The sequence below is a fragment of the Struthio camelus genome, chromosome 16, assembly GCF_040807025.1.
Source record: "Struthio camelus isolate bStrCam1 chromosome 16, bStrCam1.hap1, whole genome shotgun sequence".
Lineage (NCBI taxonomy): Eukaryota > Metazoa > Chordata > Aves > Struthioniformes > Struthionidae > Struthio > Struthio camelus.
The window spans coordinates 17,552,547-17,570,328 of record NC_090957.1 but is presented as its reverse complement, the minus strand read 5'-3'; the positions used below and the strand labels follow the sequence as shown (position 1 = coordinate 17,570,328).

Below are 17,782 nucleotides of genomic sequence, written 5' to 3'. Positions count from 1 at the left end.
GAGTGCAGCTGGCAGGAATTTTAGAAGGCCCTAAGCTGTTAAATGAACTAAGAAAATGAAAGTCTGCCATACTGTAACATGGAGGTAGGAGGTAGTTCAGTCTCAGTTTGCATTTGATTCTGGATTGCATTGAAAGTGTTGTCTACGAGTGTAATGTTTTGAGGGTAGGTACTATTAGTGAATTGTAGAGGTTTCTAGAAGAGAAGATAGTATGATAAAGTGCAGGCCCAACCTAGTTAGCTGAATTTAAGATTTTTTTTTTTTCCCCAGGAAAAGTTTGTAGTATAAAACGTTCTCTGTGATTTATTGTAGCAGATTGAAGGGTCCTCTAGAATCTTCCTTGGGTACTGGTTTATACTTATTTCCAATAGAAGATTCAGCTGTAAGTATTTTCTGAATTTGGCTTTTTCTTTGTTTTTGTTAGCTGGAATATCTTCTGGGAAGCCAGCAAATCATGAAAGGAAAAATACGCTTACTCCGACACAGAGAGAAAGTGTGCCTGCAAAATCTCCGGTCCCAGGGGTTGATCCTGTAGTGACTCACAGTCCTTTTGACCCCCATCACAGAGGAGCTACTCCTGAAGTCTATAGGAGTCACCTCCCTCCTCACTTAGATCCTGCTATGCCATTTCATAGGGCTCTGGATCCTGGTAAATATGTGGTGTTTGCTTGTCTTATTTATTTATCCATCTATTTTAGGAATGTTATATGCTTTGCACAGAAAAGATGTCTCTAAAAAGCAAATATCAATGGGTGGCTATGATTTATAAAGGATTGTGTACACTGTTGTGGTTTGGTTTCAGTTTGGTGGGGATTTAATATCTAACTAGGCAACCTCTTAAAATATTCCTGTATAGTACTGTACTTTTCTTCTAGAAAGTGCCAGGTTGCTTCTGTTGTTTTAAAAGTTCAGATAGTATTTTGAAATAAGTATTTGTGAAATGTATTAAAAGCTTTCAGGAAAGCTATACAAAGGAGGGTGTTGGAAGATGCTACAGAATGAAAGTGTAATTGGGATCCCTCTGTTCAGGGCTGTGACAAACTCTCACTGAGGGATTATCTCGTTATCCCTAGAATACCCTCAGATGATACTAAATACACTACATTTACTTTTAACATATTGATCAGTCTACCTCTGTGAGGTATTCTAACTTTCTGTAGGTATGTCAGCCTTCACTTCAAAATTTCAGGTTTTATATTTTTATCTAAGTCTTTTCTGTGATGCAGATCTTCATCTGGATTGTTTAGCTTTTTCTGTCTATGTGCAGTGCATAAACACGAAGAGACATTAGTATTAAAGTGCTATTTTTTTTTCTTTTGGATCTGACCAGATAGAACTGATAGCATTTCCCATTGAAACTAAAGAAACATCCTAAAGCTTTAGTTCCATATCATTAGTGTTGCTTGCTAGATGTTTTTTTTTTTTCCTTTCTCATCCTCAGCTGCTGCTGCTTACCTGTTCCAAAGGCAGCTCTCGCCCACCCCTGGCTATCCAAGCCAGTATCAACTTTACGCAATGGAGAATACACGACAGACAATCCTGAATGACTACATTACCTCACAGCAGATGCAAGTCAATTTGCGTCCTGATGTAACCAGAGGATTATCTCCCAGAGAGCAAACTTTAGCTCTCCCATATGCAGGAGCAAGAGGTACATCTCCTTTTTCTCATGTTCTTTAAAGCATGTTTTGGATATATGTTTTGGGTTTTTTTTGCTTATTTTGTTATTTTTATGTTTATATATGTGTGCGTGTATATATATGTATGTACGCATATATGTGCATTCACATATATATTTAGTAAATGAGTGGTCATTTGGCCACTGCAGATGTAAAGCAAAACTATGTAATCATATTGCTCAAATAAAGGGAAAGCTAAAACACTTACTTACGTTCAAGAAACAAGACTGCTTTACATTTGTTTAAAATTATATCCAGGAGTATATTCTAACTCATCTTTGAACTTCAGAAAGGAGAATTATATCAAAAGGAGAGCTTCTTTAAAATGAATATAAAAGCAGCAGCTGAAAGAATAAGGTTTGCAGACAATATGGAGATTGTTTAAAGATGGGTTTTTTTTAGAGAGTCAGTAAACGTGTGTGACCTGTGGCAGGGTGGGAAAAAAACACGAATCAGTCTGGACATTTGAAAGCACACAACAGCAGTGGGAAGGAGCTACCAAAAGTAAAAAGACTTCTTTCAGAAGTGTAAGTCTTCAGCCAAAGAAAGCAGAAATCTTGACAAGTTAAATGTAAGAGCATGAAGGACAAATATTATGGAACCAACTTATAAAGGCAAATGAGCTAGTAAATTCAAGCACATGAGATGTGAGAAACATGCCAGAGAGCATTGAGAAATGACTGGAACTTAAAAGTAATGCTTTAGCAGATAAGGCCATTACAGAAAAGCAAAGTGATGACTTTGCAACTCTGTTCACTGTGAAGAGACTTGAAGAGATTTCTGTGCTGGAGGTTTTATTTGTGGGGCATGAGTCTGAAGAACTGTTTCACATGGAAATGTCAGGAGAAATCTTAGAACAAGTCAGTAAAATGAATAGTTATAAATCACTGGCATTACATGACGTTCATTCAGGAGCTATGAACTTAGCAGGAAAGAATAAGCTACCAGCTTGGTTACTGGCAGTGATGCATCTTTTTATCACTTAAATCTCTTGGATAGTTATAGGTAGAACGGAAGGTAGCAAATGTGGAAAAATTGCCTAAGAATAAAAATACACCAACAGGCACTGATACAATGGGGAAGAGTCAATCTGGTTTTTTAGGATAGGTGTAGGTTTTGGTCATTTATAAATTTCATTGCAGGGAATTGACTGAGCATGTGGATAAGAATATTTCAGTTGATGTGAAGTATTTAGTTTTCTGAGAAATTGTGATAGTCTCAAACTCTTAAAGAAATTAAATAGCCTTGGGACTAAAATATAAGATCTTGTAGTGTTTTAATTGGTTGGCAAAGAAGGAATAAGTGCTTGTTTTTCATAGTAGAGGAAGTTACATTGGAGTTCCAGTGGGATCTGTGCATTTCAACATTTCATTTCATGAGTATAAATGGTCTGGAAAGGGAGGTAAATATTGAGGTAATATCATTTTGCTGATAGATTAGATCACTCAGAAGAGCTGAAGTGTACTTTTTTTGAGGGCAATTAAATGGAGTGCTACAAATGCAAATTCTCTCTTAATTTGCTCCTAAATTCTGCTGAGAGGCAGAATTGAGAGGTTATCACCTGAGAGGTGGAATATAGTTCTAAACTTGTCTTATTCTTATATTCTTTCCACTAAGCGTTCATTGCTGACCGTTATCAGAGAATGGAATATATATGACATGGACCTGTGGTCTGTCTTTGAATGGTCATTCTTGTGTGTGTCATCTCCTAACAGGAATTATTGACCTGAACAATATGGCTCCCACTATCTTAGTGCCTCATCCTGGAGGAACAAGCACACCACCCATGGAGAGAATCACTTATATCCCCAGTACGCAGCTTACGTTCCCTCCTAGGCCTTACAATCCTGCTTCTCTGTCACCAGGTATGAGGCAGTATCATTTGATGATGTCTCTAATCCTCTGTCATACTGAGGTAATTGACCGTTTTTATTCAGCTGTCAATAATGTCATGTTTCGATGTTTTTTCAGGTAAAGCTATTTGTATGCACTTCTCACTTGGATAGCAAAGGTTTTGTTAATGATGTCCTTTATAGTTGCAGTAGCAGCTGAAGGAGCACTGACAAATTCAGAATTTGCCTCATTCTGTCAGGTCTTTCTTTTTAGTCATCTGATTATATGACCTCGCTAATCTATTACGTGTGTAAAAGGGTGGAATTTGGGTCTATAAGCTGGCTAGGTTTTAACTGTATAGAACCCGCATTAGTACAGAGTAGTTACTTGAGCTTTCCACTGTCTCACTCTGTTAAGTTTTTGTCCTCTTAGGTAAGTGGATAGACTTGAGTGGAATGGAAATATATTTGGGAAATTTGCTGTAAGTGGATGGCAGAATATAATGGCAAGTGTGTACATCAAATTGCGCTAAACTTTTGAGTGTCTCTTTTGTTATTTGAAATATTTTATGTTGTGGACCTTCCAGGACACCCTACGCACCTGGCAGCTTCTGCAGCTGCAAATGCTGAAAGGGAGCGGGAAAGGGAGAGGGAGAAGGAACGGGAAAGAGAGAGGGAACGAGAGCGAGAAAGGGAACGAGAAAGAGAGAGAATAGCTTCAGTTCCTGCTGAAATTTATCTTCGACCAGGTAAGTGCATGTTGCTATATTTTGATCAGCCTTCCTATAGAAGTAGCTGCTCATTTTCCATATCCACGGTTAGCAAAATGCAGCTTATTAACAACATATTATGCAGTATCGTTTGGGTTTAGTCTGCATTTAAGGGAGGTTCCTAACACCTAGCTGTCCTGGTTGTAACTGCAGCTTCAGGCAAGTAGCATGCTGCTTGGTCACGTAGTACCTAGGGAATGGTATGAATCCCAGTCATCGCTATCACAACTTGCATTTCATTTACAGCCTTATAGAAAGGATGCTGTCATTTAAACCTTTTACACTTACTGCCATATAGGGAGTGGTGGGGGCGGCTGGAAAAGGGTATGGAAAAGGAGTCAGTGTTGATACATAATTCTACATTCTTGTAAGCATGATTTATACAATCCTATAACGTCCTCCATTTCTCCCCCACCCCTTCTATGTTCTCTAGGTACAGAGCAGCCCGGCAGACCTGGCAGTCATGGATATGTTCGTTCTCCGTCCCCTTCAGTTAGAAGCCAGGAAAACATACTGCAGCAAAGGCCTAGTATTTTTCAAGGAACCAATGGGACAAGCGTAATCACACCTTTGGATCCTGCTGCTCAGCTACGTATCATGTATGTTTCTTAAATTATTGTCGCAAAGACATCTGTTCCAATATTTGAGCTTATGAAAAGGTGTGTTTGGTGTGAGGAAAATTACCAGGAGTTACCGCTATCTGATGGCTCTTGGACTTTCAAAAATGCTCTATTGCATTCTCACCCAGTCCAGTTTGGATAGAAATTAGTGTCACAAAAGCTTCACTTGGTTGTACTCATGATCTGGCTCTATTTCTTTTTCATGTGATGTAATTCAGAATATTTGGTATTTGCCAACAGGCAGCTCACCCCTGGAGCTCCCTCCATAACTCAAGGGTTGCCTGCTTCCCGTTACAATACTGCTGCTGATGCCCTTGCAGCCCTAGTAGATGCTGCAGCCTCTGCTCCTCAGATGGAAGTTACCAAAGCAAAAGAGAGCAAGCATGAAGGAACAAGGATAGAAGAGAATATGGGGCGCAGGCCAGCTGTGGTTACTGAGCAGCAGCAGCAGCAGATGGAACAGAAAACACTGGAGATAGAAAAGAGACCTGTTCAGTGCCCATATACATCTGCAAATTTTTCCAGTGGCAAGTCCCAGGGTCAGTCTTCATCAGTAGTCTATTCAGAGGCTGGTAAAGAGAAAGGACCTCCTCCTAAATCCAGGTACGAGGAAGAGCTGAGAACTCGAGGGAAGACCACAATTACTGCTGCTAACTTCATAGATGTGATCATCACTCGACAGATTGCGTCAGACAAGGATGCACGAGACAGGGGCTCTCAGAGTTCCGATTCTTCCAGTAGTTGTACGTATCTTAGTAATTATCTACTTCTTTACTATCTTAGCCTTTTTAGGGAGATAACAGGCTGTGAAATGATTCTGAAGTTCTGATTATGAAGCCTCATAGTAGAGGCGCTTCATAGGCAAATATGGCTTTTGCAGGTAGTGACTAAAGATTCCTGCAAAATCATACTTGTTTGCTTTATCTAAATTCAGATTCCATGTTGTATCTTGAACTGCAGGATAATAAAGCTGACCTTATTGGAGGTCACAAGACCTTCCCAAATTATTGGGTTAACATGGCCATGCTGTTTTGTGAAAATACTGTTTTCTCATGACAAACATGGTGAAACAAACAATTAGTGTTTTGACTTTCACTAGTGTGACTTTAATGGGAACATTAACATTGCTATATATAGGCAACAAAAACCTTCCATGATATGTACAGTTTATTCCATAACCTCTGCTTGATATTCAGTATCCTCCCACCGGTATGAAGCTCCTGGAGATGCCATTGAGGTGATTAGCCCTGCAAATTCACCTGTACCTACTCAAGAAAAGCTGCAGCCCTATCAGCAAGAGGCACCCAAACCAAGCCAGGCAGAAAGTAAGTTTATCTGCATATGCAAACATTCTGATCATTGTCTTGCCAGCTCCATGAACTCAAAATAAATTACATCAACAGTTCTTAAGTCACTGCTAGCCACGCCGTTGCCTTTGTGAGAACCTTTTGTTGAAGTATGTAGTTGCAGTGGTCTTTAGAAGAACTTGAGCAAATGCATTAGAACTGACACTTGATATTAGAGTTCTTTTACATTATAATCTAGCTGATTTAATAAGAGATTTATTTTCAAAGATATAATCTTTAAAATTACTGTGTGTTGCTGTTGATGCACGTGGTTTTTTTATCTGTTGGAAAAGCTCGAACTATTACAGTAGAGTTTGCTAACGAGAAATGAGGTGAATTTCCACCGCGTTGTGAAATTGAGCTCCGGTTAGCTATCTTAAATTGTAGCGCCTCAAGTTGTAGGGAAAGAGTGGTAATCATGCAGGATACCTAAAATCTAATGCAGAAATACCTCCTCTTTGAAAGTTCTATGCTTACAAATTTTAAACCTTGATGCTTCAGTAATACAGTGTCTTAATAGCTTGACCTTTACTTCTTCAACTAGGTGACCCAAACAGGCAATATGAGGGGTCGATTCACCGTTACAGGACACAACAGGAACCTCCTTCACCCCAGCAACCCCCACCTCCTTCCTCCCAAGCAGAGGGGATGGGACATGTGCCCAGGACCCATCGATTAATCACCCTTGCCGACCACATCTGTGTAGGTTTATTTGGATCTTTTCAGACTTTAAGAGTTATATTTTGATTATGAAAACACAGGATCTGGAACATTAGTAAAATTAATAATTGCAGGATTAGTACTGAGATTATGATAAATAGTAACGTATCTAAACTTAAAACTGTCTGATTTGTTGCAATTAGTTTCATGTTCATCTAGTCCATGAATAAGTACACTCTGGCTAATGTCTGACCAAGGTCTCCCCCCTCCCCCCCCCCTTTTTTTTTTTTTAATTCTTTATTTTTCCCCACACTTAGCAAATTATTACGCAAGACTTTGCTAGAAACCAAGCAGCCTCTCAGGCCAACTTGCAGCCGCCCACCAGTACATTCCAGAATTCCACCCCTGCTCCAACACCTGTTTCTACCCGGGCAAAGACATCAAACCGCTACAGCCCTGAGTCACAGTCGCAATCTGTCCACCATCAACGGCCGGGTGCTAGAGTGTCACCTGAAAATCTCTCTGACAAGTCCAGGGGAAGGTAATGCTTGTAATCAGTTCAACCCCAAATTTAATTAATGCCTAAGTAAGGTATTTGCAAAAATTAGCATGATAATATTTAGATTGAGGTTAGAGTTATCCTTTAATCTTTTTTCAGATGTCTCAAGGCAATATCTGTCTTGTATTATTTTTGACAATTGTTTGGACGCGTAACACAGTTTATAACAGTGAAGTGTCCCTTCACTGCTGATGCTTCATTTCCAATCATTAGAGGAGTTAAGGTGTTTACTCACTTAGAACTGATCAGAATCATTATGGACAGTTCAAAGTTTTTGAGATCACAAAGAATACTAAAGCATATAATATATATAACTAGACATAAGTGTTTGTATAACAGCTTGATTGCAATTACATGCAGTGAGAGTACTTATCTGTCTCTGAACTATAAATGTAGACCTGGAAAATCTCCAGAGAGAAGTCATGTCTCTTCAGAGCCCTATGAGCCAATCTCACCACCTCAGGTTCCAGCTGTACATGAGAAACAGGACAATGTTCTACTGCTTTCCCAAAGAACCGAGCCTACTGAACAGAGGTACGTATGAAACTGAATTTTTAAAAATTACTCTGGATCTTGGGCTGCAAACAATATCTGATCTCTGAAGTGGAGCTGTATGTTCTAATGGCAAAAATAATAGTTTAAGCGCTCTGCCTCTGCGGTAGCATTTGACATTTTCTAGTTCAGAGATGCTTTGGAAGACCTGAGTGAAACCTCATATGTTCATGTTCTGTCTTGGGTTTTATGTTGCAAGTAGCATGTTTAATGTCATATCTGACTGAAAACATTATAACAAAGTGCCTACTAGGTTCTACCAAATTGAGATGTTTTGTAGGAAAGGTCCTCTACTCTTGTATATGGTTCAGGCTTGTCCTGCCTGCTTGGCACCCTGGATGCTGTCCAGCTGCCTGGTAAAGTGTGGAGGAACCCAGGCTTCCAACACATGACTTTAGAGTAGCTTGTCACATTAAATGTCACTAAGCTAAGGGGCTTTATTTCCAGCAGGTGGGACGGTGGGTTGTAAGGAGGTCCAAACGTCAGGCAACCCTGCTTCCCAGGGTTACTTGTCAGTCTGCCAGATCTGCAACAGAAGACTACGCAGGATCCCTGGCAGACTGCATCAGTGCTGGTTCTCCAAATGTCTGGCAGCTGCACATTGAAATGGATGCTTCTGTCATTTGCCCAGAAACAAATTTTAGCTTGAAGAAAACTTAATTGTTTAGAAATACATTCTCCTTCTAGAATAGAGACAAAAAGTGACAATCTGGGAACTGGACTCTTGAAGTATCTGGTGAGCATTATTCAAAGCTCATGCTGGTCAAACTTGTTTTTTTTTCCTCTTAATTTTTGGTATGCAGTTGTAGGCAGGGTTCTTGCAGTCCCTGATGGAAATTAGCTCTATGGCAAGAAATTTTCAAGAACGTGGCAGGGGGAATTGCTCTTTTCAAAATTTTAAGGATTTTGGTTCTAGAGTCTAGCTAGAGTCTTTTTTTAGTTTATTTTTAGATGATTTTTAAAGTCTAATTTTCTTGAAATTGAAAGCTGATTTGCCATCTTTCTTCTTAAATAAACTCAAGCATTCTAGGCACCGCAGTGAATATAACCTACATTAGATTATTGTTGTTTGTTTTGAAACTGTGCAGTCTATCCCTGACCGTAGCATTGACCAGGTGCTTAGCTTAGATTCTCACCTGAATTTTTTATGCTTTGGGGTTTTTTGTTTTGCTGAATTCTGTAATTGGAATACTGGTACTTTTATCATCTTTATAAACAGCTAAAAATACCTATATTTTGAGACACAAAGATAAAATGTATGTCTTTTTAGTATGACATTTACTTCAGCAATTTGCTTTACATCTTAATATGACAGAAATTATGGACAGAAAGTGTGCCAGCTACTGTGAATGTAAAATGGATAAGGAATGTGAAATATTGAACATGAATCCTGGTCTGAATTTGTGCCATAGAGCAAGGATGGCTAATTGACAGCCCTCGAGCCAAATCCTAGACCCCATATGGCTATTTTCATCTGCTTTCCGAGAATACCTGTAATAGCTTATTTGCTTGGACCATATGTGACAGGGTGGGTTAGCAGAGTAAGAAGAAATCTGTCCTTTCTGGTGGCATATCGGGGACAAAAGTGAAAAGAGGATTAAAAGAGTTGGAAATTTGTAGGGAGGTGGGAGCAGCCAGGATGAGTGTTTGGGCTTTTAGCTTAAACGTTTAATGACATACTAATTTTCAGTGAAAATTTGATCTAGCATGCATGTTGCAGGGCAGAAACAGAGATGCCAGAGGTGATTCATGTGAGCACTGGCTCTGTACCGTTCCTCAGCACAGACTATAACATTGTCACTTTTTCTGTGAGCTATCGTGTCTTTATCCATTTCCTGGATAAAGCAGATGTCCCTAGAGAGTCATTATATTGATCTAGTCCCCAAGCAACAGGCTGAGGGGAAAAATAGCCTTAAAAGTATATGAAAGCTGGCTGTTTCTGCCTGACTGCTTTTAGAAAGATTGAAACGTATACCTTGAAAAATGTTCTCTCTCTTCTGACACGTGTTGGTCTTGGCAGGACTGACTCTCGCTCCCCGGGTAGTATAAGCTATCTGCCTTCGTTTTTCACCAAACTTGAGAACACTTCACCAATGGTGAAATCCAAGAAACAGGAGATATTTCGAAAGCTGAACTCATCTGGTGGAGGTGACTCTGACATGGGTATGCAGAACTTGCCTTTTCACTGTATTTTTCCAACTTGAGCTTTATGCAACTGCCATTCGCAAATGTCCTAACTTAAGTATGTTTCAAATAACATAATAATGAACATAAATGTATGAATGTAAAAACATATTTATAACTGATCAACTGGAAGATTGTTAGACTATTTTATGCTGGTCTGTATAGGACTTTGTCAAACGTAAGCTTTTTAACCTTTAATTTGAGAGATGGAAATGGCTTCTGAAAACTATGGAAAAAGCACATAATAAATATTAGATACTTGTTGAAACCTGACATTATTCAGTTGCTTTGCGCCTCTAGTTTGCTTCATGTCAATATTAACTACTGCATATTTTCTTTTTGGAAAAGTGTCTTGCAAACTTAAGGCTTTGTATTTTTTGACCCTTATGTTTATAGCTGTTGAAATGACCTATCTTGAATACTTCATTATAGTTTCAGTAATGGACACTGACATGGTGGAATATGATACTAGAATTATATTTTTTGTTTTTCCCCTTACGAAAGTTCAACATAAATTTGCAGCAAGATTATGGGTAGCAAGAGTTTAAGCCATTTGTGACCTCGATACCTAATCTAAAGTATTTCTTTGAAAGTGAATGCTCTTGCATTAAGCAGCAAGTTAATTTCACAGAATTTTAATTCACCTTAGTGAAGTGTATTCTGTATGCTGCTCTGTCTTATTGACAAAATGAGTGCGTTTACATTGGTCTGGATGTCTACCTCACAAATTTTCTAGTAATGTGATTGGGCTGAGTCACTGGCATTTTATTTCTGCACATCAGAGTCATGTCTAATTCTGAGAGAACACGGCTACATCGATAAGGGTTGCAGTATTGGTTTTATTGGGTCTGAATTGTGTGTGTGATAGATTTTCCTCTGAGCGTATGTGTGTTTGGCACGCAAACACATTTTCCATTGTTACCAGTAATCTTTTCATTTATGTATCGAATTCACTGTTATGGTTGAAAATCTTTTATTCTCAAATTGTTTTGGACAAAATATGGGCGGTGGGTTTTTGTAGCCATTCCAGAGTTGTCACTGAATTTTTGAATACATACAAATACTCAGTCTACAAGTTTCATACATTAAAATATGTTAGCCAAATGCAGCTGTGCATTTTAAATTTACATAGAAGATTTTGAGTTTTCACAAAACACTCAAAAAGTCAGTCTGCTTCCTGAAGTAACATCTTCAAAGGAAGGCTAGCCATAACTACGTAAGATACTTCTTATACCCAAGTACAGCTTCATTTTCCTGAGAAGACTTAGACACACATTCATCTTCAAACGCTGGGAAAGTCAAAACAGAACATTGAAATAGGTCAAAGTGATTATACCATATGCATTAGAACTCTTGTAGTGATCTTCAGTACTGGGAAACTCATTTACATGTTGTGCTTTCATTGCAGCAACTGCTCAGCCAGGAACTGAAATATTCAATTTGCCAGCAGTCACTACCTCAGGTAAGTTTTTCAGTAAAAGAAATCATGTAAGTTTCAGAGAAGGTAAACTGATACAGTATCTTTCATTTATGTGCTATGGAAGTCCAGTAAATGAGGAAGATGAAGACGAAGACAAATTAAAAGGGTAATATCCTCCATGAAGAAAACTGTTTTCTGTATCATAGGGAAAAACAAAACGGCCAATGGAAATTCCAGAAAATATTTAAATGGGAACTTAGGCAAGAATGTCTTATTTTTGTGTGCTTTGCAAATCTTACACAGAGGCAGAAATTGTGAAATTGTTTAGCATCTCACTTAAACAGAATTTAAATACAGTGCAGTTAAACAGAAGTTGAGCTTAGTTCATCAAATATAGTATACCCCGTAAATCGGGATATTTAAAATAATTGGGATTTTTTTTTTTTGCAATAAATTTTAAAAAACTTCATTTGAGAGGAGAAAATTGAATGTAAGCCATACGTTACTATGCTAAAGAGGCAAGTGAGGCAGAAAATTGAACCGAAGTATGGGAGTTAAGAACTACTAAATCCGAATAGTACCACAATTTTTTTTAACCTTTACACAATTTTGGCTAGTCACGGCCAAAATATAGTGCTGTTGATATAGTGCTGTTGTCTTTTAAATGGAGAAAGTACTGATTTCTGTCGATTTAGATGGAAGGTCAAGCTTTTGGAATAAGTATTTGCCACATATTATGCTTTATTTAAAAAAAAAAAAAAAAGGACACTATTCCATTAATATAAGAAATATTCTTTTAGTCTCATCTCTTACAACTGAGGAATAGCTGCAGATTTTACTTAATATACTATCACAATCAGCATGCTCAGCTTCCTTTGCCCTTTTTTTGCCCCTCCCACCCTTTTTTTAAACAGGTAAAACATACCCTCTTGCAAATAGTCTGACATTTAGTGGCACTACTGCTGTAGCTCTTCAGTATTTGCTGGCATGTCTAACTTACAGCTGTTGTGAGCTGCTTTGGAGCATGTAGCTTTGCATTTTAAAAAAAGTCATATTTGTTTTTCTTCCATCCTTCTGCCTCTCTAAAACCTTCTCCCATATCCCTTTGTAATTTCTGAGATGTGTTTTTTGCCTCCCCTCCCACCTTTCCTTGTATGTTTTCTTTTATCTCCCAGGTGCAGTCAGTTCTAGGGGTCATTCCTTTGCAGATCCTGCCAGTAATCTGGGTCTGGAAGACATTATTAGGAAAGCATTGATGGGAAACTTTGACGACAAGAGTGAGGATCATGGAGTCGTAATGCCACAGTCTATTGGAGTAGCACCTGGCAGTTCCAGCGCTGCAGTATCGGCAAATAACGAGACACGGAGGGAAGAAGCTAATCCATCACCAAATTCAGGTGAGGTATTGCAGCTCCTAAATATTTCATGGTCTTGAACAAAAATAAATCAAGGGTATTAATAAATTCAGTGTCACTGGAAGAAAGTTTCTGCCTTCTGGAAGTGATAGAAATGGTGTTTCCATTCCCTCTGGTGGTCCTAGCTTTCAAAATGGTGCTGGTGACTTCAGGAGCATTAGCCAATATTTCTTGGAGAATGACAGTCCTCATGGAATGGGGAAGAGATAAGGGGTGTAGCAGATACCTGCGACTTCCCAGATGTATGTATGTTACTTTACCTATAAGGAACATGTGACAGTGGTAACTAACTTGAACTGAAAACAGCCCCCTTCATAAAAAGGGAAATATACTCCATCATGGTAAAAATAGGGATTTGCTAGCAAGTGTGTTTAGAAGACTAACCTCTACAATCATTAATTGTAGTGAATCAGCATTCCAGAAGGCATCAATGTAAAACTCCTGTTTGCTACTAAGTGATAGTTTATAAATACATACAGAGGCTGAAGTTCAGTGTAACCTCTTTGGAAAATCTGTCCCTTCTATTTCCAGGAGGGGGAGTCAGCAAGCAGAAGCTAATTGGCAAGTCAAATAGTAGAAAGTCTAAGTCTCCAATTCCTGGACAGGGATATTTAGGAACTGAAAGACCTTCCTCTGTCTCCTCTGTACATTCAGAAGGAGACTATCACAGACAGACTCCAGTGTGGGCCTGGGAAGATAGGCCCTCATCAACAGGTGAGAAATGGGGGGATTTCATTCAAACTAACCAACTGCCTGGGATATTTGCTGAAAGGTCAGATGTGGACGTAACACTGCTACATGGGTCAAAAGATCACAGCAACTAGATCTGCGATATAAGGATTTTTCTGAAACAGATGTTTTCTGCTAGATGTCACAAGCACAGGAGACCGTTTGGGGTTTATTATTGGTTTAACATACAGATCTCTTATAACCCATTAGAATGGCTCATGTTTTTGACGTGGAGAAACTCTCTTTAATTCAGGGTCAACACAGTTTCCTTACAACCCGTTGACGATGCGGATGTTGAGCAGTACGCCGCCAACATCGATTGCATGTGCCCCACCGTCCATGAGCCAAGCAACCACTCACCAACAGAACAGGATATGGGAGCGAGAACCTGCACCACTGCTTTCAGCACAATACGAGACTCTGTCTGACAGTGATGACTGAACTATGCAGATTTTTTTTAATTTGCGGGTCAAAAAAAAAAAAATCTATTTTTGACTTGTGCCCAGAGAGACTTTCCAAGAGAGCAAGGGCCACACAATGAAGAATTAATGGAGAGTCCGTTAAATGTCTTCTGCACAGGCTGTGTGTTGGAGGATTTTGATCGAGGAGGTTGACTTGCTAAAGATAAATATGTAAAGAGTTTTTAAAAATGTGGACTATTCCTGTTCTACATCTATTTGTAAAGAAAACCATAATGTCTTTAAATCATTCTTCTGTAAATAGAGAGTACTTTTTGCAGTGTTTTTTCCCTTGCTATAGTATCTGGTGTACTTATGTTCAAATCATTGCCTAAACTTTGGGGGTCGTTTTGTAATTTTTTTTTTTAAGCATTTTCTCCAGTGTAGAGTACTCTTCATAACCCTAGCCCCTGTACCAGCCCAGCCTAGTCTAACCTAACCATAACTCTAGCCTCCCAACCAGCCTAGTTCATTTCCTATTTAATGCCATGCCACTTCTTGCAGGCATTGTGCTTTTATATAATTTTTTTCCCTAGACACATTTTCTCAGTGGTGTACAAGCTCTTGTGAAAATGTTGATTTTTTTTTTAAAGACTGACCCCTTAATGAATTCTGTACATTAACATAGTCCAGTTTGCTGGAATAAGATGGTATATTTCTTTGAATTTTAAATTCTGCCACATTGTAAATTTTCAGTGCAGTTGGTTTTATTTAGCAACACTGCAGAAATATTATTGCATGGGTATGTTATGGTTCATTTTAAAAAGGATAAAAAAAAAAAAAAGTAACAGCTTCTGGAGGCATACCTCACTGTTATGCACACTGGGAATTTTAACTGTGCCCCAAAAGACTTAGTGTTTTCTGTTTCTGCATTGTATGCAGTTGAAACAGGCTACTAAATTCTACTGTCATATTTAACCACAGCAAATGGCTTATCTGAACAGAGGCTCTGGGTGGGTTGATAAATCCTTTAAGAAGAAAAATCTCTACATCCTGAGTTTAAATAAAACAAAATGCTTTTATAGAATAATTGAACAACATATGAGTCAACTACTTGGCTTCTCTTACAACTAGTTTGAAATAGGTACTGTGATTTTTACCTTCCTTCAGTCTGATTTTAAAGACTTCATGTAAAAAATTATTTTGAAGTATGTGTCCCCCTCTCAATACCCATCCCTATAAGCAAGTTTTTGGTGGAAGTCCATACAAGTGCTTGGCTTTAACTCCTGAAGTGTGCAATATGTGTAAGGGTGATAACTTTTTTTATTGTATATGGTACTAGACAAGAGTGTCTCTAATCATTCATCTATCAATGCCTGCTATGATATGCTTATAGCTCATGTATACATGCATCTGATTAGCGATATCACCAGGTATTTTTGACATCCATCTTCAAAAGCATCTTATTTTTTGCTGCGTTGTCCTCAGGAAAGTGAATTTAAATCCTCCGGGGTAGAAGTACTGATTTACAGATAGCACTGACAGGGGCTGGGGAGGGGGCCTTGAGAGATACCAAACTACTTTTGCATCTCATTGATGAGCACAGTCTTTGCCTTGGGAAGTTATGTGTCAGTCAAAGTATTTCATACTTATCACTGTATTTGCAATTCATTATGTGGAAGGTAAAATAGCGTAGCTGTGTAACCTTGAGTCTGTAAGTGCTACATCTTATGGAAGGACTGTAATGGTCTAATTACAAACAGGAAGAAGTAGAGAGTTATTTATCAATAGCAAATTTACCTTGAGTATTTCAGAAAAAAGATCCTGTGGGGGAGTTGTTGTTGCAAGAAAGCTCATTTGGAAATGTGATAGTGTGTTGCAAATACAGCATTATTTTGCTACTTTTTTTAAATACAGCAGAGTAGGTTAGCTGGCAGCTTCCTCACAATCTTAGTTGGCAATCTCCTTGCAATCTTTCTCAAAGAAAGACTTTCTTGCCCTCTGCTTCTTTAACACTTCTGGCTAAGAACAGTGAATTCTTCATCCTATTTGTAGACCTGTGCTCTTATTTAAATCCCCCTCCCCCCAGCAACATATACTGGAAAACAAAAAACAAGTTCATCTGCCCCCCCCCCTTTTTTTTTTGTATTTCAATTTGTAGGGAAGAGCTGAATTCCATTCTAAAACTCACTTGTTCTCACTTTCTTCATATAACAACTACAACATGAAAGAGGTATGTACAGGCAAAAGTCTTTGCTAACTGTACAGTAAGCAGAGCATGTTCATTTCATTGCTGCTGCAGCAGCAAGGTATCCAAAGTAGGATAGTTACTTCCCCTAAACCACAGCTTGAATGGCATTTGCGCCTAAGATAGTGTTGCTTTTCTTGTTTGTGATCCATGTTCTAACTTTTCCAATGCAAAAGCCTCTCCAGAGCCTAAGGTTTATCACAATTCCAGTAGCCTTCAAAGATGGAATTACATCTGACCTGTTTCAAACAGGAAGGTGTTCGTAAGTCATGTTTACAAACTGTAGTTTACTACAAATTTTTAACTGATTTCTGATCAGCACTTTCACAATGCTTTCATCTTTATGTTTTGTGATTCTGATATGAAATCATTTAAGACTTGAAAAACCCATGCATCGTAACTCAAGTTTTTTTTTCTACACAATGTCTTCAGTAGACAGTGACTTCTGGATTCAGACCAATCAATAAAGGGGATCAGTTCTCCATTTGCTTTTCCTGTGTCTCCCTCTTGTTTTGCAGCATCAAGCTATGTTCATGAGAACAAGGACAATGCTTCCCCTTAGGGGGTGCTGCAGGGTTCCCAGTACTGGAATATCTATGGTCTGCCACTTAAACAAGAAACCCCACACCCTTTAGAAAGGCTTGGCTGTAATGTATTAGGGCCTTCCTGTCAGTACAAGTTGCCTGTTAACAGCCATATTTTACTTCCTCCTAGCTTGCAGAGGACAGATCAAGATGTGAGTTTTCAGCTTCAGTGAACATTGACTCTAGAAAACCTACAGCCACCTCTCTTTAGCTCACCATTGAGCAAAGCTGAAGCTGCTAATGCCACTGTAAGTAAACTTAATGGTGATGCAATGAGCATTAGGGTCATATCAAACAGCTGAAGCCCTCTTTCAAATGAGAGGATAAAATGATGCTTGCTTAGTGATAGATTTGATAACTTCTGGTTCAATTACCCTTTGTCCTTAACATTACACTTCCCTGCAGGGCAAAACTGAAAGGTTCTGTTCTATAAGCAGGCTGTTCATAATACCTTCAGGTGAAGGCATATACCTTACTGACAGTTTATGACATACCATCTTTTCCAGCAGGAAGCCTCAGCATTCTAGCAATGGCAGATGGTGACCTATCCAAGAAAGGAGGAAAGCTTTGGCATTTAGTATGCTCTGGCTGGGGTAAGGTAACTTTCATTTCTGACAGAGCAGGCCCTGTTATACCAGACACCACAAAGAGTTACACAATTCCCAGCTTAATTTGGATCCATGTTTCTTAATCTGAAACTTAAAAAAGGTACATCCTACCATTAGGTATCACTGACTTTAAGATTTGGCTTTATAGTTTTGAAACTGAATAGTTCTGTGAACAGTC

The 17,782-nt window shown here is 38.7% G+C and overlaps 1 protein-coding gene across 8 annotated transcripts in view; it reads left to right on the top strand.

Annotated features, from left to right (window-relative positions):
- NCOR1 (nuclear receptor corepressor 1) overlaps nucleotides 1–16,896 on the top strand; it is a 76,942-nt gene extending 60,046 nt beyond the window's left edge. For 4 of the 8 annotated variants that reach the window (XM_068910421.1, XM_068910418.1, XM_068910419.1 and 1 more), the window contains 15 exons: nucleotides 425–649; nucleotides 1,442–1,651; nucleotides 3,395–3,544; nucleotides 4,099–4,260; nucleotides 4,715–4,880; nucleotides 5,142–5,644; nucleotides 6,098–6,226; nucleotides 6,792–6,949; nucleotides 7,225–7,448; nucleotides 7,863–8,000; nucleotides 10,039–10,181; nucleotides 11,611–11,664; nucleotides 12,798–13,019; nucleotides 13,569–13,751; nucleotides 14,020–16,896. In XM_068910421.1, coding sequence (XP_068766522.1) covers nucleotides 425–649; nucleotides 1,442–1,651; nucleotides 3,395–3,544; nucleotides 4,099–4,260; nucleotides 4,715–4,880; nucleotides 5,142–5,644; nucleotides 6,098–6,226; nucleotides 6,792–6,949; nucleotides 7,225–7,448; nucleotides 7,863–8,000; nucleotides 10,039–10,181; nucleotides 11,611–11,664; nucleotides 12,798–13,019; nucleotides 13,569–13,751; nucleotides 14,020–14,207 — 2,855 coding nt within the window. In that variant the 3' untranslated portion in view covers nucleotides 14,208–16,896. The remainder of the gene's footprint in view (nucleotides 1–424; nucleotides 650–1,441; nucleotides 1,652–3,394; nucleotides 3,545–4,098; nucleotides 4,261–4,714; nucleotides 4,881–5,141; nucleotides 5,645–6,097; nucleotides 6,227–6,791; nucleotides 6,950–7,224; nucleotides 7,449–7,862; nucleotides 8,001–10,038; nucleotides 10,182–11,610; nucleotides 11,665–12,797; nucleotides 13,020–13,568; nucleotides 13,752–14,019) is intronic. The other 4 variants (XM_068910424.1, XM_068910423.1, XM_068910422.1 and 1 more) reach the window with 3 other exon arrangements.
- Nucleotides 16,897–17,782: the final 886 nt, after the last annotated feature.